Source organism: Sphaerodactylus townsendi, linkage group LG05 (assembly GCF_021028975.2).
Source record: "Sphaerodactylus townsendi isolate TG3544 linkage group LG05, MPM_Stown_v2.3, whole genome shotgun sequence".
In the NCBI taxonomy this organism is placed as follows: Eukaryota; Metazoa; Chordata; class Lepidosauria; order Squamata; family Sphaerodactylidae; genus Sphaerodactylus; species Sphaerodactylus townsendi.
In genome coordinates, this window is record NC_059429.1 from 33,965,322 (window position 1) to 33,989,577 (window position 24,256).

The 24,256-nt window shown below is 41.6% G+C and overlaps 1 protein-coding gene across 2 annotated transcripts in view; it reads left to right on the plus strand.

Moving 5' to 3' along the window:
• NR5A2 (nuclear receptor subfamily 5 group A member 2) overlaps window positions 1-3,761 on the plus strand; it is a 140,691-nt gene extending 136,930 nt beyond the window's left edge. For both annotated transcript variants that reach the window (XM_048495827.1, XM_048495826.1), the window contains exon 7: window positions 112-3,761. In XM_048495827.1, coding sequence (XP_048351784.1) covers window positions 112-359 — 248 coding nt within the window. In that variant the 3' untranslated portion in view covers window positions 360-3,761. The remainder of the gene's footprint in view (window positions 1-111) is intronic.
• Window positions 3,762-24,256: the final 20,495 nt, after the last annotated feature.

The following is a 24,256-nucleotide window of genomic DNA, read 5'->3' on the forward strand; positions in this document are numbered from 1 at the left end:
GCAAAACTACATTTTAGTAAACAGGAAGTACAGTGCAGGTTTTGTATTTACCATAAAGTTATAGCGTGATATTTTATGATTGTGTGTCTTTTTTACATTTTGTTCATGCAGATGTCAAAAATCTAGAGAACTTCCAGCTGGTGGAAGGTGTTCAAGAACAAATAAACACTGCTTTGCTGGACTATACAATGTGCAACTATCCACAGCAGACAGACAAATTTGGTCAGCTTCTTCTGCGACTCCCGGAAATCCGGGCCATCAGTATGCAGGCTGAAGAATACCTCTACTACAAACACCTGAATGGGGACGTGCCATGTAATAACCTCCTCATTGAAATGCTGCATGCAAAAAGAGCATAAATTATACCCTTTCACAGCTTCTACATTTGAGAAAAGAAAAAAAAATACTCTGAACTGCTCCAAGCAACCCTAATTAAAAGAACTTGGTTTAAAAGAACTTTGCAAAAAAAATGGTATAATAATCAAATACTTAATAGTAAATAAGTGATGTATCAGGGTATTTGTATTGCAAACTGTGAATCAAATGCTACACAGTCTCTCCAAAGGAACATGTATAGGACTTCATCACTGGATTGAAAGGAAGCGGATACCATTGCCAATGTGAAACAAACAAACAAACAAAAGGACTGAACAATTCTTGTAAGTTACACTTTGTCAATTAACACTATGAAGAGAAATTTTAGAACACCTTTTATCTGTGTTATTAAGCTAAAAGAGGCGAGGGGATTTATATGCACTAAGTTCCTTCAATGGTTAGCAAGACTGAAAACACCTCTGAAGGATGTAAAACTGCAACCTCCTTGGGCCATCCTTCCAAGAACTTCTCTCTTCTTCAAGCAAGGACATGGCACCAATCCGTGATAAAGATCTGGGGTCGGCCACATCCGCAGTATAGATAGTAGCACCACCAAATCAAGAGAAACAAACAAAGCCTGGTTTTTGAACTGTCTGTGACTCAGGCCTGCAATCAGTGAATATGAAAGAGGGGGAAATCTGTTTGTATGTTAGCTTGGCATTCTTGATATGTTTCCAAAAAAACTTTATTTTGTTTTTTGTCATTGTGTTCATGTTGTTGGTCAGGCAGTATCCCTCTTCTGCTGATGGAGTGAGGAATAGCCACAAGCGTCGAGACTGAAAAACCATTTTTGGACTGTGTTTCCAGCTCAAATATTGCTGGAATGGCTTCTCAAAGCTTTTTAGTGCCAAATGGGTTTGTGGATGCTATTTACTCTTTCAGAAGTCCTCTCAAAAGCAGCATTTCTTGGGGATTTCAAGTAGCAGCATCTCTAACTAATGTACCCCCCAAAGAGTGTTATGCTCAGCAAGCAACACTTTAATAGTAGTCCCTGGCCCAAAAAAATGTCTGTCTGTCTGTCCTCAACCAGAGCAAGAGGCTTTTTGGCTTTGCCTCTAGCCAGGTGGAATGCTCCTTCAAGTGAGACCTGGGCCTGTGGGACTTACCTGAATTCCATAGGAGCTGTCAGATGGAGATGTTTCCCCAGGCCTATAGTTGGCAGCAGTGACAGTATCCATCTTGGCTAGCCCTTCCCTTCTTTTATCCCTTTCCTTTTTTATTTGCCTTGTCCCATTTTCTTATCTTCATTTTAGGAACTCCGGTATGATCCTTTGGTCGTGATTTGTTCCCTCCTTTTGATTGGTTTATCTACTGATCTTTAGGGCGTCGAAAACTCAAGAATTTTAAAGAATTGGGGTTAAATTGTATAGCTGAATTTATTATTGCAAAAAGTGGTTGTTGTGAGCACCCTGAGCCCTTCTTGACGGAAAAGAGCAGGCTACAAATCCAATAAATAAATACCCACAGTCAGTCAGCGCAGTGGCATGGGGGGGGGCATGGCCAAGCCATGGAGGGGGCGTTCCGGGCTGTTCCAGGGCAAGGGCGGGCATCGCCGCAGCAGGGGTGCAGGGTGTATGCGTGCCCCAGGCACAGTTCCCCCTCGCTTCGCCGCTGAGTCAGCAACCTAGTTAAACTGAAGTACTTGGATTTCAGGAGGTAACACAGTCCAGGGATTTCCATTTATACTTTATTGCCAGTGTAATGTGGTGATTAGAGTGTATGACTAGGATCTGGGAGACCCAAATTCAGATTCCTACTCTACCATGCAGGGGCATAGCTACTTAAAATGGCACCACATGCCCCCCCCCCCGCTGCACCCCATCCTTGCCAGGACAGGGGCACAATTGAAGGCCAGAGAGCAGGGCTCACCCCACCTGCAGTCTCCACTAGAGATTGGGGATGGGGCCAGCCAGACTCACCCCATCCCCATCTCCACATGGAGGTCAGGAGGGACCAGGCAGCTCATCCACAATCCTCCACAGAGAGATGGGACTGACTTCAGCCAGTCTCAAATGGATCCTTGCTGCTCCCATCTCCACGTGGAGATCAACAATGGGGCCAGCCAGAAGGTGGCAGTGTATAAGTTCCTTTCCTCACTCTTGCTTTCCAGTATGCTCTGAATTGCTTTCCTGCATGCTCTTTCTGCCTGAAGAACATTTGTGAAAACACGGCATAGACCTGCCAAGCAGAAAGTATATATAACAATCTACTGGGAACCACAATACATGATTGGCAGACTTCATTAACCTTGGTGGGCCTCAAGTTATGTGGGTTGCTCTGAAATTGCCAGTTGGCCATTTGTTACTCATCTGACCAATAGTCAAAAGTCAAATTACCTTTTCTGACATTTAGATATAAAATGATATAATAAAACTTATTAGCTGTAACTTGTCTTAACTAAAACTTCTGGTTAAATTGTTATACTCTACTTCAGCAAGACAATTTGCAGAGGGCTGGGCAGTTTCTTCACATTTAAGATTGATTGGAATAATAACTTCTGTTAAAAAAAATTGGCCACCATTGCTGCTGCGTCTGAATCCTTGTCACATATGAAGAGTTGGATTTACTCATCTGACCAGTAAACCTACATTCTGGCAGGAAACAAATATTACAGTCTTGCAAGCCAAAGGTGGCATGACAAAGTTCATACCCGCCAAGTTCCAGTCACAGTGCATCAGATTCCACCCTGACTCAACCACCAAATTGACACTTAGTCTTAGCTAAGCCCTAGTTTGACATGTTCTTTCCTTGTCCCTGGCCCTTAGCTTTACCTGCCCCTGCCTGAAGAATGGCCCAGGACAGTATTTTTGAAATTAATGGTTGCCATCCCTATATGGTTCTATCTCAGCTACTACGTTCATGCAAGAAGAGAATGCAATCACATTATGACATCTTGCACTGATGTAGTAATTTGCAAGTCCATACTTGCGAAGTGCTTAAAACCAAGTACATGAACTTGAACCAGTTTCTGGATCATATGGTAGGTGACAGAAGCCAATTAACACAATACTTTTACCTATGCAAGTAAAGACACTCAAAATGTATAAGCTGAGAAATTCAAGCAGTTGAATAGTATTACAAGGATTATGAAAAACAACCAATTTTAGCACAGTCTTTTTGAATGAGAAAATAATTATACTAGCAAAGTGACTAAAGTCTTTTGTGTGAGGACGGAAGAGTGATACTGCGGTATCTATGTAGACCAAAGTCTGCTGCAGAACAAATACTGGAGGAGTACAAATAATGCTCTATCCAAAATGAAGATATCAGTATTATAAAATGTAGTGCCAGAGTTATGAGAGCTTTGCCTTACTTCAGAATCCTGAATGGTAACTGCATAGATGCAGATCAACATAAGTTTAGAGGGGGAAAGTATTAATTCTACATTGGGGGGGTGAGATTATAGTGTTTACATTTGTTAGATCCTGGGGGTGGGGTGGGGGAGAACACTGTGCCGATGTTGCAGAGCAGTGATTTCCTTAATGTTACTTTCTGATTGGTAATGACCTTACCAGTACTTAATTACTGTATGTCGTGAGACACTAAAATCAAAAGGGAATCTCATTTATACTTAATTGTTTTCTTATTAGATTATTGGCTGCACAATCATTTGTAGAAACTGTATAAAACTTCTCCTCCCTGTGCTTTGTTTATTTGTTTTCATGAAGATTGCTGGCTCTTAAATAGTTTATTTATATTGTATATCACAGTTTTCATTGTAGACAATTATGATGCTAATTTATTGTTCCTTGGTTTCATCTTTATATATATATATATATATAATATAGCCAGAATAAAGAAGCCAAATATATATGTTTATTACAGCATGTCTTCAAGTTAGTGGAACATAGTTCAGGGACATACAAGACTCTTTACCATTTAAAATCATTTGCTTGAATCAATGTCTGTAAATCTTCATAATCCTAAATGTAGTTTATTTAAAATCTATTGTAAATTTTGTGATTTGCATCACCCTTTGTTCCATGTGAACCTAAAGAGGTGCATTTTTACCTCCAAATTCTTTTTCTAAGCAGTGTACGTTGTATACCAAAGACAACAATTTTTTTTGTATTCGTGTTAATCTGGTCAAAAATTCTGTTTACATTTGGATCAGAGCCACCAACCAGTAGGGAGGGAGAATATAAAATCCTTGCTCAAAAGAGTGGCATTTCCTTTGCCACAACTTAGCCCCTGCTACCTATACTTCTACTGTTCCCTCACAAAGGTGGTACTGAGCAATCTGCCTTGACCACTCTCACAAGGTCCATCGGTTACACTGGCATCAGATGCAGAAAATCTAAAAGTCTTACACCACCACCACTGTGGTAAAATATATATAAGGGCTGGGATTCAAACAAGTATATCAGAAGTTTCACCTACCCAAAGGGATTATATTTATCAAGCAGTAATCCTCCATTCTACATGGTATACCTCTTTTGAAACTAAAGGCAAGTCAGAAGAAGTTTGTGATGTGACATGAACACGGCAATTCACACAAAAAAGTGAAAAATTTTGCTAAGCATTTCCGAGTCCTTCGGCACACCTAAAGTAGCTATGTAGCTTCCAGCCAATAGGAAGTTAAATGACAGATAGTTTGTAACCATTTAGTGGTGCCCCAAAATCTCCCACCCTACCCACTGGCTCCACTACCCACAGAATAATAAATAGGCAGCAGAAACAGCAGTGACAGCAAGTTGAACTTAGAACGATCCTTTTGTAGAAGGTACTAAAAGGTGTCCATATAAAGAACTTGCCCTATGTATCAGCTACATATGCAGCCTGAGGAGATGAACAAACTTTGGTAAGGCCATGTAACTCTTAGAAGTATGTCTCAAGTCATACACAACTAACACAGACTTACAGACCTTTGACAATGAAAATTCAGTCTATGTTTTCTATGTGAATAGGAACATTGCTTTAAAAGTTACAAATCAAGTTATAACCAGTAGCATTTAAAAGTAATTCTGAATTTGTTTCTGTCTCATTTGCACACAGTTGACTGTTTTTACCCTTTCTTATGACCTTTAACTTTGAAATACCATGGCCAATTTCATGCAAAATGGAATAAACCAACTAAACAAAGCACAATTATCTATATACACAACAAGATCGTTAATGTAAGGATGTTAAAAGGCAAACAACAATTAGTGGAAATGGTTTCAGATAACCTAGAACACATATTAACCAATATTTGTGGTTCCAAGAATCCCTCTGATTACCCAAAGTTTGCAAACTAATGTTGATTATTAACCAATTTGTAACAAGATATTTACTTACGATTGCTTTATCAATTACATATTAGTAAAAGCAGACCAAAATACAAAGGTTTTGGCTTTGGCTGGTTTCTTATAGTTGTTCAGTGTTTGTAACCAGACAATCTGTAGTGTCTGAATATTTGTATTACAGATGTTCCGCAGCTGCCTGGCATTTGAATCCATCCAACCCTTAGAATGTGCAGTTACTTACTTGTTAAAGTTCTCTTACTGTATATGTGAAGTTCATGTTGTCATGTCAGTTCTTGCCAGGAATTTCTCAACACCAATGGATTTTTATTTCCAGTATTTCAATAAATATTGATCTGATCATTTAAAATGGTTTTTATGACAACCTCTTTGAAAAAAAACCTCAATGAAAATCAATTCCTCAAGCAGAAACATAAAATAAAATGGATGCAGAAAGGACTGCACACTTAAATGTGTGAAGTCCAAACCTTTGTGTGATACCATCACAATGAAATTTAACAAATAACTTGTAAGAAGCATTGATAGGGCACATGCTTTGCATGCTCACTTCCTAGCATGTTTTCTTAAGAAAATGTCAAGTCTGCAAAAGATTTCCAGCTGAATTTTTAGAGAGGCTCCAATAGCCAGAATACTAGTCCTGTGCTAGTCTAGAACTGTGATGGAACTGACCGTACAAGGCAATCTGAAGAGAAAAGAAAAAATGAATGTACTGAAAAGAATAAAAGCTCAGATTGATATTCTTGTAGTAATTCTGCCCCCCCTCCCCCAATGCTGCATAACCTTTGACTCTCTGAGTTGAATGGCACACAGTGTCTGGCAGGTACAGTGTCTGGCAGGTACTTAACCACAATTGGTTGGCAGTGCCCAGCAGCCTGCAAACAAGAGATGGGTTGAACCACAAGGGAGCCACCACAGAGAATACATTGGCTTCATGGGCACCACTCATACAAGCCTAGCTGAAAAGCTTTGATCCCACACACCAAATTATGAATTGCTACATGCCTACCAGTAGCCAGCAATCATGTTTTGAGGAGCATTACAGCTCAATACACAAAGAGCAACTTTAGACAAGGCGTTTCTGATCAGCTAACCTACGTGACACATTCCTGCACTTGTAGCTTAGAAACACATATGATCAGCAGAGATGACTGCAACTAAAATTAAAATCAGTAGCAATGTTATGTCAGAATTTTCCAAGTTATCACCCTTTCCAGGTCCTCCATTTCAGCCTGGCAAAGGAAAGAAAAAGAAAGATAACCTAAAAGGAGAATCTGATGTAGAAAACCATGACACTCATTAGGTTTCATTAATATTTAACCTGGATTGACTTTCAACCTGAAATAAATACTAAGTAATGAAGTGCTGGATTATTATCATTGCTTTGAAGTTTTAAGCAGGCTTGAATAAATTATTGTTTATGTATTTTACAGAGCAACTTCATGAAGTGGGACTGTTATTAATTTATATCTGATGTGCTAGGCTTTGCTTTACTCAATATGTACAAATTTAAGATTAAAAACATAGGAGTGTTGCAGAAGTGATTAAATATGTTTTATCATTCCAATCAGTCGTTGCTGCAGAACCAGGAAAGATGATAGGACATAGAGTGGTTTTACTTTAAAAGCTAAGAAACCTACACATAGCCATAGCTGTTGGAGAGAAAATTGTCCAGTACATTAAAAAGTGTTTTTTCCCACTGAAAGAATCTCCACTAAACCACAGAACATTTTGTATAGCACAATCTTTTATTTTATTCCCATCAAAATAATTTCACACCAAGTTGATATTCGCTATGATGGGTTATAGTGGCAGAGTTCATCTGTTTCAGAGCATGGAAACAATTTGGAATTGTTAGCCTTCTTCACTATAAACAGCATGTCACCATAGTTGAATTTGCTGAGGCCTTGATCTAGCAAAACATACAAATGCATGTTCCTCTACTGAATCCTATGAATGGGTTCATTGACACTGAAGGATATCTTTGCCAGCCCAAGGCTGCAAGATATCCTAGGTGGACCCCCCCTCAGGTGGCTTCCTCAACCATCCAATTCCTACCTGGGAACACATCACAAAATCTTCATGTTAACATACTCATTCTGTTATACTAACAAATGTTGGTTGCATATACCTGTAAGTTTGTAGTTCTAAATAATTTTGAAGTGTGACCCATTTCTAATTTACTTTACTTTTCAGAACTCACCAGCCATATAATTCTGCACTACTTTCTCTTTTCCCAGTACAAGAATCTTCCAATTCTAAACAAGTTCCTAGTTGTTGTTGTTGGTTTTGTTATTTACAAACAGATGGCATTGTTGAACCATAGGCTGCATTTCATGGCATCTGACACAGGACTACTGAAGATGATTGCACTGGTCAAGTAGATTCATCTTGGAATAGGTGGTCCTCTGTGTGGCTGAAGGCCAAGGTCAAAGCTATGACTGGAGGTAATTCAGCAACAGTAATGGAGAAAAGTGAACAAATCACATATTTAGGCAATTGTCCTCTTGCCTGCCTGCATACTATTGTACTCATTGACTGTAGTGCCTTTCAGTGCAGAAAAGACCTTCCCTAAGTAGCACACATCATTTAATGTCTGAGTCTTTGGATTACAGGTGGTAGAGATTCTGAAGTCTATGTTAGCTATGCAAAGTCTGTAAGATAGGCAAAAGACATAAAACTGGATCAGAATCTGCAGACAAATGAGGAAGTAGATTATTGAGTGTTAGAATGTATTGTAGTATTGAATTTTTAGTTCTCCAACATGTGACAGAACCTCTGTGCATTAAAACTAGTGTATCAAGAAAAAAATCCAGCCCCTTTCTTTGTTGTGCTGATTTTGGGTTTGTGCGGAAGGTTAAAAACAATAACAGAAGCACAGGGCATTCAAAAATGTGATCTTCAGTCAGTAGGATTGCACTTCATCTTACATCTAGCACTGTAATACCTCATTCTGTTGTGAGTATAGATCAGGCCACAGGTAACCAGCCATAGGATGAGAAAGGATAGAATTGGGAACAAGTATGTAGCAGACAGGAGGGGCCCCTTCCACACATGCAGAATAATGCACTTTCAATCCACTTTGAAACTGGATTTTACTGTGTGGAATGGCAAAATCCACTTGCAAACAATTGTGAAAGTGAATTGAAAGTGCATTATTCTGCCTGTGTGGAAGGGGCCAAGGAAAGTTGCAGTCCAGAAAGGCAATGTGGAACCAATGATGACTTTCCTTAATTCCAACTAGAAATTCAAGCATGCTGTCAGAGTTACATACCTCATAATAGAATTCACTCTCTACTTTTATTTGATTCCTGGGAGTGGGTTCAGGACCTTTCTCTGGCCAGAAGAACCTGTGTCCTACTTTATGACATTTGTGTTACCAAGGTCAACACTGTAAGTAGGAAATCAGCTGATGACTTGTGATGTATTAGTGGGTAATCAGCAGTATCATCAGAATACTCTGTTGAAATGGAATCCCAATCATAAAAAGAAAACTTGCTAAAGCTGAATGGAATACATTCACTATGCAATTTGTTGAGTCAACATCAGTGCTCACTTTGTATTCAGTTACAGATGTATTTATTTAGAACATTTCTATGCCACAGACTTTCCAGGAAACCTGCTTGAGGAACTTTTATAATTAGTTGTACACAGTTATTACTTTGCACACATTTAGTGATGTATACCGTATATACTTGCGGATAAGTCGAGTTTTTCAGCACATTTTTTGTGATGAAAAAGTCCTCCTCGACTTATACGCAAGCCACCAGCCGCCGGCGGCGGCATCACCTGTCGTCCCCCTCAATCAGCCAGTCATCTTTTTCTTTCCCCACAGGCTCTGCAGGCACGATTTCATGGAAGCTGTAGCTCCGGGCAGCCTGTCTTTATCTTTCTTAAAAGGGAATGCTCCAAAGATTGCTTAGGCTTAAGCAAAAAAAAAAAGGAGCATTGCCCTTTTAAGAAAGATAGAGACAGGCTGCCCGGAGCGGCAGCTTCCCTGAAATTGAGCCTGCATAGCCTGCAAAAGAAAAAGATGACTGAGTGAGTGAGTGGAGGCAGCGGCGACAGTGAGTGGACGGGCAGTGGTGGGGCGGTGGAGCACCCCACAGGCGTGCACCCAGCATCATGGGTGGCCCTGGCTCTTCCATGCCCCCGCATGCTCTGGCATTTCCTTGCTTGCAAGCAAGGAAAAGCCAGAGCTGGCTGGGACTGCTGTGGGGATCCAGGAGGCGGGGGGGAGTGGCAGGCGCCCTGGCTCTTCCCTGCCCCTGCCTGCTTTGGAGTTAGCACCTTAGACTTATATACGAGTCAATAAGTTTTCTCAGTTTTTGGTGGTAAAATTAGGTGCTTTGACTTATACACGGGTCGACTTATACACGAGTATATACGGTAAGTGCAAAATAGTTTCTCAGTTTGAAACTGATATTTCATGAAACCTTATCTCAAATTCTGTTAGTTCATTAATACAGCTATTATTACCCAGCAATACACTTATATGAGCCTAGGCACATGCTAAGATTGGGCCAATAGGAACTATTAGTGGGTACTTCATCTGCCAGGTAAAGTTGCAGATGGCCACATTTGTGGTGCCTGTTCTTTGAGAACCAGTGTGGCGTAGTGGTTAAGAGCAGTGGATTCTAATCTGGAGAACCAGGTTTGATTCCACAGTCCTCTACATGAGCAGTGGACTCTAATCTGGTGAACCAAATTTGCTTTCACACTCCTACACATGAAGCCTGCTGGGGTGACATTATGCTAGTCACAGTTCTCTCAGAACTCTCTTAACCCCAACCTACCTCACAAGTTCTCCGACTACATTATTAATCCCATGCGAGCGTGGAATTATGGCAGCATATCTTCGTCTGCTGATTAATCCCACCCAGAGGAGAGCCTTGGCTACTGCAAGATGTAATGTGCTGCCATCAGCTCTGCTGGAGGGAAGATTTAAGAATATGGAACGTTCTAAAAGAGTTTGTTCATGTGATATGACTACGGTTGAAACACTTGACCATTCTTTGTTTCTATGCCCTAAATATGATAAGATACGCATGAAATACATGAATTCCATTTTCTTGCAATGTTCTCAGTGGCATGAGTGTTATAAGATACCCAATCTCCTGAACAGCTCTGATGTACTCTTTTGTGAAACTGTTGCAAATTTTATACTGGAAATTAGTAATTTTAACTGTATTTCTTAACCTTGTTTTGTTTTAAAATTTTGTCCTGTTTTATATGCCAATAAAGGCTTGCGTTGTGTTGTGTAATCTGGTGAACCAAATTTGCTTCCACACTCCTACACATGAAGCCTGCTGGGTGACATTATGCTAGTCACAGTTCTCTCAGAACTCTCTTAACCCCAACCTAACTCACAAGGTGTCTCTTGTGGGGAGTGGAAGGGAGGGAGTTTGTAAACTGCTGTCATGAGCCAGCCCCTGGGTACTTACCAGGATACAGAGGACTCTAAGGCAGAACTTGACAACACGGTGCAGTCAGAGTTGGATGCTCTGGAGAAAGACCAGGCAGCAGAGCCAACTCCCAGCCCTTCCCTGTCTGATGATGTACAGGTGGAGGAGCCTGCAGATCCTCCTACAGAACCTAGTAATGAGTCAGCTGTGCACAGGAGGCAGAAACAGAGGTAGCTGCTGCAGAAACAAAGGAGGAGTGTTTGTATTGCACCAAAATATAAGAAAATAAAAGTGTCTGCATCTGATGAGGATTAACTCCTTGCAGAATCCCAACCCCTTGGGCAAGGCTCTCTATATAAGCCTTGCTGTGAGCTTGCTTCTGCCTGGGTGCAGCAAGTGTGTTTCCTGTTGCCTTCGTGTGCCTGATTCCCAGCCTGTTTACCTGATCTCCTGTGTCGTGACCTGTTGAACTGACCCGTGACTACACCTTTGCCTGCTGCCTGCCGCCTGCCTTGACCCATTGGACTGTCTTCTGACTATGCCAGTGCTGTACTGGGGCTAAACTGTTATGTCCAGCAAGACTGGACCTGACCATACCCTGCCTGCCTGCCTGCAGCACAACTGCTTTGAAAGTCCTTAAAGATGAGAAAAGAGGGTATAAATCCAAACTTTTCTTCTACTTTTCTTCATCATCTCCTGGAGGTGGGGGCATACATTTGGGGCATACATTGAAAATGCTGGGGGGAAGAATTAGGACTAATAAAAGGAAACACTTCTTCACACAACGTGTGATTGGTTTTTGGAATATGCTGCCACAGGAGGTGGTGATGGCCACTAACCTGGATAGCTTTAAAAGGGGCTTGGACAGATTTATGGAGGAGAAGTCAATTTATGGCTACCAATCTTGATCCTCTTTGATCTGAGATTGCAAATGCCTTAACAGTCCAGGTGCTCGGGAGCAACAGCCACAGAAGGCCATTGCTTTCACATCCTGCATGTGAGCTCCCAAAGGCCACTGCAAGTAGCAGAGAGCTGGACTAGATGGACTCTGGTCTGATCCAGCTGGCTTGTTCTTATGTTCTTATGAGGTGATAAAAAAAGCTGGCATTGTCAAGTTCTCATAGAAAATGCAAAGCATTTCTTTTTAACAGGTTTTAGCTGAGTTTACAATTTTGTTTTATACTTTTTAAAGCCCCATTTTAATAAGTACTGTATTGTACTGTATTGATGATTGATTTGCCCATTTTACTGATAATTTTATCATTATGTCAGGCCTAAAATATATGTCTTCTGTCACATCTTTGGCCCGTAGTGACCAAATCTTATAGATTTTATCTTTTCTTGCCTGTATAACTGCTACATGACTTCTGACAAGCTGAGAAGCTTGGCCTGGAGAGAGAAAACCCTTTTGAATCATTTGATCCATCTTTCTTTAATATCAAATACAATTTTTAGACCTATGGCGGCCAGTGGTGGGATCCAAAAATTTTAATAACAGGTTCCGATAGTGGTGGGATTCAAACAGTGGCGTCGCCGTACACACGCACCTCCAGTCCCTATTGGGCAGGGAGGTTGCTTTAGTAACCCCTTCTTGGCACTCAGAAAAAATTAGTAACCACTTCTAGAGAAGTGGTGAGAACTGGTTGGATCCCACCTCTGCTATGGCCCATCCTCACAATTAATTACTATCAATATTAAGCTACCTTGAGCATTACCTTACTATATAATTGAGCAGTGTGTTCCCAATGATGAACCAGAAAAGGAAAGGAGCCTGGGGGATGTAGTCCAGTGGGTGCCATTTCTTTATGTACTGAGGGGCTGATGGGACTACAATTTCTAGACTCCTTCTCACTCAGTCAGTAATGCTTCTGGGATCCTTGCATGGCTGTCCTTGCCTGAGCCAGCTCTCAAGTAAGTTAGCAGTGAACTCAACACCAGCAGCCAGACTCAACAGGCCAACCCACCACAAGCTGTTTAGGGGTGGGGAGGTCTCATCACACACAGAATGGTTCCAGCTGAGGTAGTAAGACAAGTTACCAAGAATTGGGCTTGAGGGCGGAAAGAGAAAGAGAGAACAAAAGCTGGAGTAAGGTGGCAGAAACATATAGAACAGGTGTAGGAAGAAAGAAAGAGAGAGCTGGAATAAGTGGGCAGACAGAGAGAGCTGGGGAGGGGGCAGAAAGAGAGTTGCGGTAACAGGGTAGAAAGTTAAAAACAGAGTTGGGGGAGTGGGGCAAAAAGATTTAACTGGGTTAGGGGTCAGAAAGAAAGTTGGGGCAAAAATAGAGAAGATTAAGCAAAGGAGTGGCAGGAAGGAGAGTGAGAGGCAGAAAGTTCTCTCCATCTTCACAGGCACCCTGCTGCTCCCACTTCCTTGAAGAGCCAGGATCCAGCTTCACAAATGGGTGGGGGTGGGGAGAACTCTCCTCATCTTCACAGGCATACTGTGGGCTCTCCTTGGCAAAGATGGGATGTTTGAGGGGCCCAATTTCCTGTAGATATGCATAAGCCCCATCCATATCTCTTGCCATGGGAGGATTAGTCTTCTAGAGACTGTTTTGTTTTGGTTTTTTGCACAATGGTCATTATTGCTAGTAAAGTTGAAACAAAATTTCACTTCAACAGATCCAAAATACAAAGAAGAAACATGCTGTGGCCGTAAGTAGAGAAATCTCCCCAAAAATGTCAAAACAGGAAAAGCAACAGTAGCAATTGGCCCATGCTGAAGAATGATCCAGCCAACAGCAAAGATGAGGTCCTTGATCAGCATGAAGACATCTGGCCTGGAAGGCAGTTTTTATATATATATATTGAGGAGATGAGCTGTTTTCAGAGACAGGAGCATCTGTAAGTTTAGGCCAGGAAATAGTTCTCACACTTGGATCCAGTTTGTGGAAGAAAAGCCTTGAGAATGAGAACCGAGTAACACTGAAACTAGTCTAGCAGAATCATCAGTAATATAACCAACCACAGAAACACTTCCATTTTATTATTCATAGATGCCTTTCTGATAGTTTAAAATATAGGCTGCAATCCCAACAACCTCGCCATGAGTTCTTCTCACACCATATCAGCTTTGGGAAATTTTTGTTTGTTTGTTTGAGCAGGAACGGCCCCATCCCCACCACGCCACAGGTCAAAAAATTTTTGAAGCTGTGCTAATGACATAGATTCTAATGTTAAAAACTTCTGAAGTCCCCTTGTACCTTCTGCTTGTATCTTGCAGATGTACTTTGGAGTTGTAATAATAATAAGCCTTTATTGGCATAAAATAAACATACAAAATAAGCATACAAAATTTGCCCATTATTGCTCACAATTATAGACACTGGTACTAAAATACTAAATACTAAAATATATACATGGTCCTTCGGTAACTATAGGACATTCCTTCAGCTAAGTTGACTCAAACGTCATCGGATACTGACAGAAGCTAGAAAAATTACTGCTGGCTATATGTGGTCATAATACATAGACATTATGTATTATTATTATTATGTACTTTGGAGTTGATTTGGAGGACTACAGGAAAAAGACAATTAGCATGTAGATCGTGCAAATGGAGACCACACTGCACTGCCTTTTGCCAGGTGACTCATACAGCAATCCTATATCTATGTCTAATCCTACGCAATTCAGAGAGGAGAGAAGTTTGAAGGCAGCTTGGAATGACAAAGGCAAAGACAGCACCACGTCACTTCCATAGGAACTTTGGGTGGCACAGAAAGAAGGGTAATTCGAAAACCCTCCTGCCACCTGAATTGTCCCAAATAGTCCAAACACGAAAGTGCAGCATAAGTCCAGAGGGCTCTGATGGTAGCCTACCCCCCTGCACCAGCATCCGCTCAGACTCCAGCATTGCTCCATGGCAGCATCCACTTCCGGGTTTTGCCACTGTGCAGCTGTGGGGTGCCTAGCAATCAGGGCCTTTGCCCTCGCCACCAGCAGGTGTGCCCCTTACACTGGCAGAGGCGACAAATGCGTTGGCATAGCCAGCGCAGTTCCCACAGCTCATTCACCACCACCACCCCAGTCTGGATAGTTTCCTCATTTTCCCTGCCTGAGCTTTACTTTAGACTGGCAGTGCTACTCATGGTGAGAGCAAAGGAAAGTCTGCACAGTGACTGTATTTGAAATTTCCACAGATATCCTTGAGGCCGAAACATGTGTTCTCCTTTGTCACCCTCCGGAGCCAGCCATGGTTTTCACCTCAGTCAAATTGCTATGGCATACTGCAAGTCATGTTTGAAACTGAGAAGACTTTCAAATGTAATTTCTGATCTGGCATAGCTGATAAATCAAAAATCCCACTGAACATCACACAGACCCTTTCCCCACTTACGGTTTGCTGCGCGCTACTCTCCCCAAATAGCACGTGGTCCAGCAGCGCTCCCCACGAGTCCAGGCGGTGACAACGCAGCCGCCCCGACTCTGCACTCTCACGTCCCCTCAGCACGCGTCATTTCTGATGCTGAAGAAACGGCACCTTCTGACTGCCCCATGCAGAGCGCGGGGCAGTGGGGAACACGACCCCACAGCAGAAATTGCTCGCGTTGAGAGTAGCGCGCCGCAAACCGTAAGTGGGGAAAGGCCCACACTGTATCATTGGGTAAGCACTTCCTACATGCAGTATCTCTTGGGAAATTGGTGGAACCCACCCAGGGAAGAAGACACCACAGCCATAATGCATACAAGAATATTTCTCTCAAGTATCATAGGTTGCTATGCTCTAAAAGAATTTCACAAATTAGGGCATTTGAAGGAGGGATTAGTGAAAGACTCATGAGATTTTTGTTTTGTTTATTCCAGGAGGTCCTTGATGCTTCCCTTAATAAAGGGTTTCTGTTCATCTCCCTTTTAATATAAACATCCCAAAAGGAACCAGATCATTTGGAAGACGGAAATTTTTATTATGTCTAGTGTGTGCCCTAAGGAGATACCTCATTCCCATGTAATGTTTCGGTCACAGCAGCAGTCACTCCCTATCAGAAGTAGTCCACCTCTGTAATGAAAATGGCACACGCTTGTAGTAACAGCACCTCTTAAGCAGCCATGCAGTGATCAAAGAGAATAGCAGAGTAGCATCTGTTAGGCTGGAGAACTGCTTTTCGTCACTAAACGTGCCAAGCTGTCAAGCTGTCTCTGGCCTCTCACAGCTACTTGTAACACTGCTCCCCTACTCAAATTGCTGTCAAAACCAACAAGGTTCTCAGGAACTGTCATACACACGTGCACACACACAAGGAAGGTTATTTGGCAGAAAAAAAACTTTTTTGAACTTCTCTGTGTCTGCAAAGGTATACCACTGAGAAAAACAAAACTTGGGAAACTAAAAAGCAGACATCTTTTTTTCTTTCTCCTCTTTTTTTCCCTTTTACAGCAGGCTTTTCTTAAGATAAAAAAGTCACCAGAGGATAGTTCCTGTCCCTCAACTCACAAATGAACAAACTTAAACCAGCCAAATACCATAACTGAGACAATAACACATATTCAGGGCAGGGCTGCCTATCATATTTCCAGAGAACAGAAAGCCAATTAAACTTTTTTTTTCTTATTTCTAAATAGTCCAGAGGGAAGCATCTCATGTATCACTGACAGACTACTACAGGTTTCAATTTATAAAGCTTATTTAGAAGATTAATTCTGCTCACAGTGCAAAGTTCCACTAACTGAATGTGCGTCTTTAAAGAGGAGTGCCATGTTTGCAATTCTGACTCCCAGAGGCCCAACACATGGATGGAAATGACACATGAATAACTGGATCTCATGCTTTTTACTCAGTGTAGACACTGACAGATCCATTATTGTACCCACATGGGCATTTATGTGCAGCGTAGGTCACATGAGCAGTTTATAGGCACACATCATGTCAAAAAGCCAATGGTTCAGCAGACATCATGTGTGTTCACCCATCTGATCCGTAACAGCCCTACAGATTTGCACTTAATTTAAATACAGCCTTAAATATTTATCAATGCTATACACAGTAGTTCTAGGATCCTTTGTCCTGCATGTAAGTGCCATACATGTCAATGAAAAGTTTAACAAGTGGCCCTGGATTTTATTTATTAAAAAATTCTAAATTGCTTTTTCCTAAACTTAAAGCTTTGCAATGATGAAAATATATGCAAAGTATAGTCTAAACATTCAAAGCATCGAATATACTATAAATACACCCAAAAATACAAAACGATCAAGTTTGTCAATTAACCAAATGCCCTTAAAAATGTTTTAAATTCCTTTCAGAACTACATGGGGGATGTGACAATTTGTACTTCATCTGAGAGGTGATTCTAAAATGTAGGGACAGCCACACAAAAAAACTACATCATAACAATTCTAACGTGACAAAGCAGTAACCAGTATCCTACCCCTCCACTCAGCAATTCAGAAGCCTTTCTCCAACCTAAGTCTTCCTCCAACTTATACAAAGGTGAAGGTGGAGAGAAGAAGGCTTCACACTTTGCTAAGTGGAGTAGTTGCATACAAGCCTTGCTGTTCTATTTGGCACATGGGCTCATATAGGAAAAGGCACCCCTTGAGGTGCATGGATCCAAGGCTATGAAGCAGGGACATGGGTGGGGGGGTTCTTGGGTTCAAACTCCTCCCATTACACATCCGGCTTGCTTGAAACATTGCTTGGAATGGAACAGCCAGTAAGCCCTCAGTCACCGAACCCATCCCATAAAAATTCTATCCTTACATCACTGCTATGAAGGGCTTTAAAGTTTAAGACCAGGAGCTTGCAATGAATCCAGTAGCAAGGACAATTCCAAAAGTCAGGAGAGTGTGGTCTGTGTTCAGGAAAATCCTTGATCTCCAACTCATTGCTCTCACAAACCAGCCCCTGCCCACAAGGAAACTGAGAAACCGGTTCCACCAACTGTACATGACCTCAAGCAGTCGCATTCAGCGCCATGTGCAAATTTCCATTGTATGTGAAGCCTTTTACTGAGGATAAAAGGTATCTTTTCCCTTTCACATTTCATAAGAAGTGCAAAATCCGAAAGCATTGTATATAAGGTGTTTAGGACTGGGGTTTAAATCTTTGGGGTTTTTTTTGATATTTTGCAGCAGGCATTTTAGACTCATCCAACTTAGATGAAGACACTGTTACGTTAATTTCATGAGAGGCATGCACACCCATAGTTCCAATCAAGTCTATTTTTCCTGCCTGTGAAAACCTTTGTAAGACACACCTGAGTTCAAAGGAACATTTTCTACCTTCCTAGGTCTAGAATATCTAGATGTCTTATGTAGTGCTCCAACCAGTACAGGAATATTCTGAGCTATATGTCACAAGAGCAATGGCGCCTTAACGATGCATTACATTAATACATCAACAGGGCTCTGGCATTCTTATGAAATATTAGTTTAATACATCTTAGGCATGCCGTAGGTTTGACAACATATTACTCAAATGCATAGCAACACCTAGAAAGATCGAGATAAATTTGTAGTTTTTTTCCGTTTATTTAAATTTTTGGGTTGTGAGCCTTCTTATTTCAAAAAACAAAATTGCTTTAATTATTTTAAAAAACAATTTTTAAAAAATACCATGAAGGTTTCCATTCATACAAGAACATCTCATATCTCATATATCTTTTGCAAAAAAAAAAGTGGGGGGGAACGTTTAATTCACCTTTTGTCAACAAAGTTAGCGAAGACATTACTGGCTGCTTGCAAAATGGTTCTGACAGGAGCCCTGGATTCTATATTTTTTTGCAATCAAAATCCATTCCAGCAAGCTGTTATCACACTTCTTTTAAAAAATTGAAAGGTCACTTTCACAAGCAAGTCTTCAATTGGATTTTGTAGTTCAAGGTGGCTTACAATAACAGTTCAAGGCAGTTGGAGAACCACATGCGGTTCGTAGAAAGCTCTCCTAGCCACTACGCCAGCCTGCTTTACAAATAGCAAGACAGAGTCCATGAGCTACCCCAAGCTCATAACTTGCTTTTAAAAAACTAGTGTCATTCCTTCTAGGACAAGTAGATTCAGTCCCTAGAATATTAGCCTTCTCAACCAGCATTTCCTTAGTCTGGTCTGTATTCAGCTTCAGCTTGTTCTGCCTTGGGCACCTGACCACAGACTCAGAGCGCTGGTTTAGAACCAAGACAAAGGCTCCAACATGACTGTGGGCTAGTTAGTCTCTGGCTCCGCACAACATACATCATAAGGCTGTCGTGAGGATAAAATGGAAAAGGGTGATTCATACATGCTAACCCAGGTTCTCTAAAAACGGGGGAGGATAAAAAACATATCTGTATTTACTTGAAAGGTGACCCTGGATGTAAAGCAGCACCCTTTAAAATGATATTTACACACTTATGCAATTATAACCGTAACTTGTGTGAAAATGTAGGACAAACTTCTTTTTTTAATGATATACTTCTGAAAAAATAGTCCTCCATTTGGGTAAAGGCTATATTAGGCAACTCAATCAATCAAACAAACAAAAATAGCTAGATTAATAAGAACGTGGATCTGAAGCTCCAGTTCTACCACCCACCCTCCTAACTGTGAATTTGCTCGTTTGACATATTTTCACTCTCAGATGCTACGCAACATCCCGAGCACTGATTTCTGGGTACTGGCTTGCTGTTGGTTCAGGCTTTATTTACATCTCAGAAACTACTTACATGCTGGCAAATATTTGCTACATTTGAACCTGTCTAAAGAAAGGTCTCTCTTCTGTTCACAAACATCAAACCAATATATTGTCGAAGGCTTTCACGGCCAGATTCAACTGGTTGTGGTGGATTTTCCGGGTTGTGTGGCCGTGGTCTGGTAGATCTTGTTCCTAATGTTTCGCCTGCATCTGTGGCTGGCATCTTCAGAGGTGTATCACAGAGAAAAGTCTGTTTCTGTGACAGGGATGTCAGAAATACATCATTTAAACTGAGGCAGGGTTAAATGAAAATAAAAGGATAGACAGGAGGGGGCGAAGGAGAGCAGGGTAAAATCAATTGCTCTTTCTGAAGGTAATAAACTGTTTTATTCATCTGTCTGACTGCAGCCACTTGCCAGGTATGTCCTTCACATTAATGGTTATTTATTTATTTTGGGTACAAAATCTTCAGATACTTTTTTATTTAAATCCCATACACTAACTAGACTTCACTTTTAGGGAAAACATGGCAATAGACCCACTGGCAGTTACCAGATGTAACATTCCTTATGTTTCAAAGAAGGTATGATTCCCTCAATTGGCCAATAGTTTTGTCGAAGGCTTTCACGGCCGGAATCACTTGGGTGCTGTGTGGTTTCCGGGCTGTATGGCCGTGTTCTAGCAGCATTCTCTCCTGACGTTTCGCCTGCATCTGTGGCTGGCATCTTCAGAGGATCCTCTGAAGATGCCAGCCACAAGCTAATAGTTGCTTGGCCTATAGTTGTTTCACACCTAACAGCTGGAAATTTTAATTCAGATTTCATTCAGAATACTTCAGAGTTAAACCCATGTGTAAAGTTGCTTATTTTTAATATACTCAAAGAAAGAAAGAATTAAAACTTTTCAAGAAAGAAATTAAAAGAAATTTCATCCTGACAGCAAAAGCACAAAATGCCCTTAATAAGTGGTGCTTCTATTTGCTAATCAAGGGGAGGTGGGAGATACCAGCCTGCAAACCAGATACACTGACAACAGTTATGCGGTATAAAATATTTGTCACAGCTAGTTTATTGATTATCAGCAAAAGAAGCAGAAACACAGGGGCAGATCCTACCACTGGGGAGCACGCTTGCTGAACCCAATGCCACGCCTTCCCCCAGTCCAAGTGCTGGAGGAACCAAGCAGCAAGTTTTGATGGGAGCCATTTGGGCACCAGCAACTAGATGGATCTCTCCTTGCTGTCTGGGGGTGCGGGCCCATTGAGGCCTGCCCAACACCCTACCAATGGGGAAGCAGGCACCCAGGCTCGACGTCCGTCAGAAGGATCCATCCCATGCGCAACTCGCAAAATGAGCAAGGACCCACTCCTTGCCCTTGCTCCTTCCAAAGCTTCCAAAGCTTTCACACAGCAACCAATCACACAGTGCCTGCCAGATGCTGTGAAGCCAAATGTCCATGCCCCATTCAGAGAGGTGTACTCCATCAGGCCAATAAGGAGCCACCATCAGGAAAGAGGTGTCAGGATGTGGCAACACTCTGCTACGCACTGTTTGCACGCACTGCGCTATGGCTCTTCCTGCCATTCACATGTCTAGGGTAACCACCCCATACCACTCGCACCACTTCAGAAAGTATGACCAAAAGAACGTCACCCCCAGCAGCCACCAGGCCAAAGTTTTCACATCATCCATCATGTGCCATGCCAGAAATACCCCTTTTCAGACAGGAAGATCATTCTCACCCAGTTAGAGAATCAGAGCATGAGGCAGGTCCCCATTCGAAGACTACTGACTCAAAGGTGGGAAGCAGGGATTCCCATTGCATTCCTTGATGCTCAAGCCAGGTCACAGAAATGTCGTTGTCACCCCAGCTAGAAGCTTCATGTACTTGCCAGTCCAGTATACAATACTGTGGCCCAAAAGCCACACCTCTCTACAAAGACCAGGGGGAAACTGGAAATAAACAGACTAGTCGATATCCTGGGGTGGGGCAAACATAGCCTTTGTAGGCTGCTGAGTACCAGCAATGGATGGCCATGATCTGTTCAGGGGAGAGCCCTTGTGTGGCAGCAGAAGATGTGGCCTTGATCTGAAATGAGTGCAGGCCAACCTTACCTGGCAGTAGACCTAGGTCCCAAACACAGGTCCATAGGACACTAGCCCATAGGACACTAGTCCATAGGACACTAGCGAATTGCAAGCATAAAAGGCACAACCAATCCACATGCACTAAAAGGGGGCCTTGCAGTGCCAACTACACAACAAAATATTCGGCAGTGTCACATACAGGGCACGGTTGCACAGAGAAGCACAGAGAACAACTGTAACCCCTGGGCCCATTGGTTCATCTTGGATTTTAGCAGCCATATGTTCACCTCCAAGCAGCCTATCCACAAATCCTAGCTGCTGGGATCGTCACGTGAACCAGCAACCAGTTCAGTATCGCGAAACACCCCCAACAAAACCAAAAAGAAAGCAGCCCCAACAAAGCCAAAAAGAAAGTTCTATCTAACCCTGTTGCCCACATCTGTTTGAAAGTTTGATGATAGTTCTTCAACGAACTGTAAATGATCTTGTATCAAAGTACCATGTTCAATAATGTACAAAAGAATGGGTTTGACAAAGCTAGCATATAAAAATGAATTATAATTCTCATATTAATTAGGGACTATATTCTAATGTGGAATTTTCTCAACCACTGCACCTCAATTGACCATACTAACATCTTTATGCCAGACACAGTATAGCTCCAAAAATGCCCCCTTACAGGTGATCTTGCCAAACTTAATCTACGAGACTAGACTACTGAAATGTGATGTACATTGCTCTCCCCTCAAAATCAATTTGGAAATGCCAGCTGGTACAGAATGCCACAGCTCGGCTATTATTGGGAGCTAGTTGGAGTATGCATATTACTTTCATTCTGCAGTCAGTCCACTGGCTGCCCATAAGTTTCCAAGCTCAATTGAAGGTATTGGCTATCACATATAAAGTCCTTCATGGCTTCGTACCCTCATATGTGCGGAACCATCATTCCCTTCTGCAATGTCAGCTTCAATCATCTGAATAGGGCCTTCTGCAGGTACCAACCTGCAAATAAGCAAAATCAACAACTGTCTGTATATGTCCTTTTACGTGTCACGTTAACACCTATGTTTTACTTCAATTCTGGTTTTTTGAAAAAAAAATTCTGGTAGGTTCTACAACCCAAATCCTATTCGCTGTTTATTGAATGCCCCATCCTGTTGATTGTATTTACTCACTGTGTAATTCTTTTCAGTTGAATAATGGTAGTTCTGCAATTGACTAATGGAACTGACTAATGGTAGTTCTACAAATCACCAGAAACTCTATGGTTGCCACTGATTTCTAGAGCTACCCCATGTCACTTCCAGGTGAGCACTTCAATTCACAGGAAATTCTATAGTTTCATCATAGAGTCTCCTGCAACTCCTGGGGCTATCCTTGCTTTTTACCAGAAATAATTTAATGCCACATCCAGTGTCACAATCCCCCATGTTCATGCCCACAGCCCTCCAGCTGGTTGGCAACCTTGTCCGGCACACAATCTGCTAAGCAGTTGTCCTAGACTTATTATAACCCACTGCAGTAAGAAAAAGAAACTCTTTGCAATGTTTCTTGAAACATTTCTTGAAATGTTATTAACTGGAGTTAATCCATAGGCATTAAGCAACATTGGCTTTGATCCTATAAGCAAATTTCATATGTGGTAGCCACCCTCTTTCGCAGGGCATAGTTCATCTTGAGCCAATTGTGGCTAATTTGTGGCTAATTGAAAACCATTGTTCATTTGCAAATGGAAGAGCTGGCGTAAGAGAAAGTATGTTCTGCAGAAGAGGCTATCTAGAGTGCAAGGAATTTTTATCAAGCATCAGGTCCTAAGACAGAGAGGCAAACCCATTCGGTAGTCTATGCATACCACAAAGCTAGCTTGCACAGTTAGGGCAATGGTGTGATGTTTTCAAGGCCAAATATTTTTGCATTTTTTGCAAAACCTTTTCAGACTTTCAAAAACACAATCAACCAGCAAAAATTGTTTCCCTTTTGTCTGTTCCTTGGCCTTCCTTCCTGCCAGAGCTGTATCCTCTGCTTGTTTATGGGTTGTTTTCTGCGGCGCACTGGTTTCTGCAATAACTGACATGCTTTCTGTATAGATGTCGGAAGGGGACATCACTTCAGCACTACTGTTATCAGTAAGCCAAAAGTTCCTTCGATCTCCATCTGGGCTTATTTGGCAGACAATTCAGGAAACTGAAAACTAAAGTAATATGCTGGTTAGAAGGACTGGGAAACCACTTCAGATGCTGTGTACTTTAATCAATTATTGCTCATTGCTAACAGTATCCATTAAATGGATTTCTGATATTGTTAGGAGGTCAATGACCAGTTTGGAAAGAAAGGAGAGGGTGAGAAATAATATTCATATCTAAGAAGTCCTAATAAAAAAAACCACAAAGCCAATTATAGGATGTTTAATCTAAAAATGGTACCTCTAGCAATTGTACATTACAAATTGAAACCAAGCCAACTTTCATGTCTTCCAAACAAGCACTCTCTGACAGAGAATTTGCAGTACTGCTATTAACCTGCTATTCCTAAGCATTC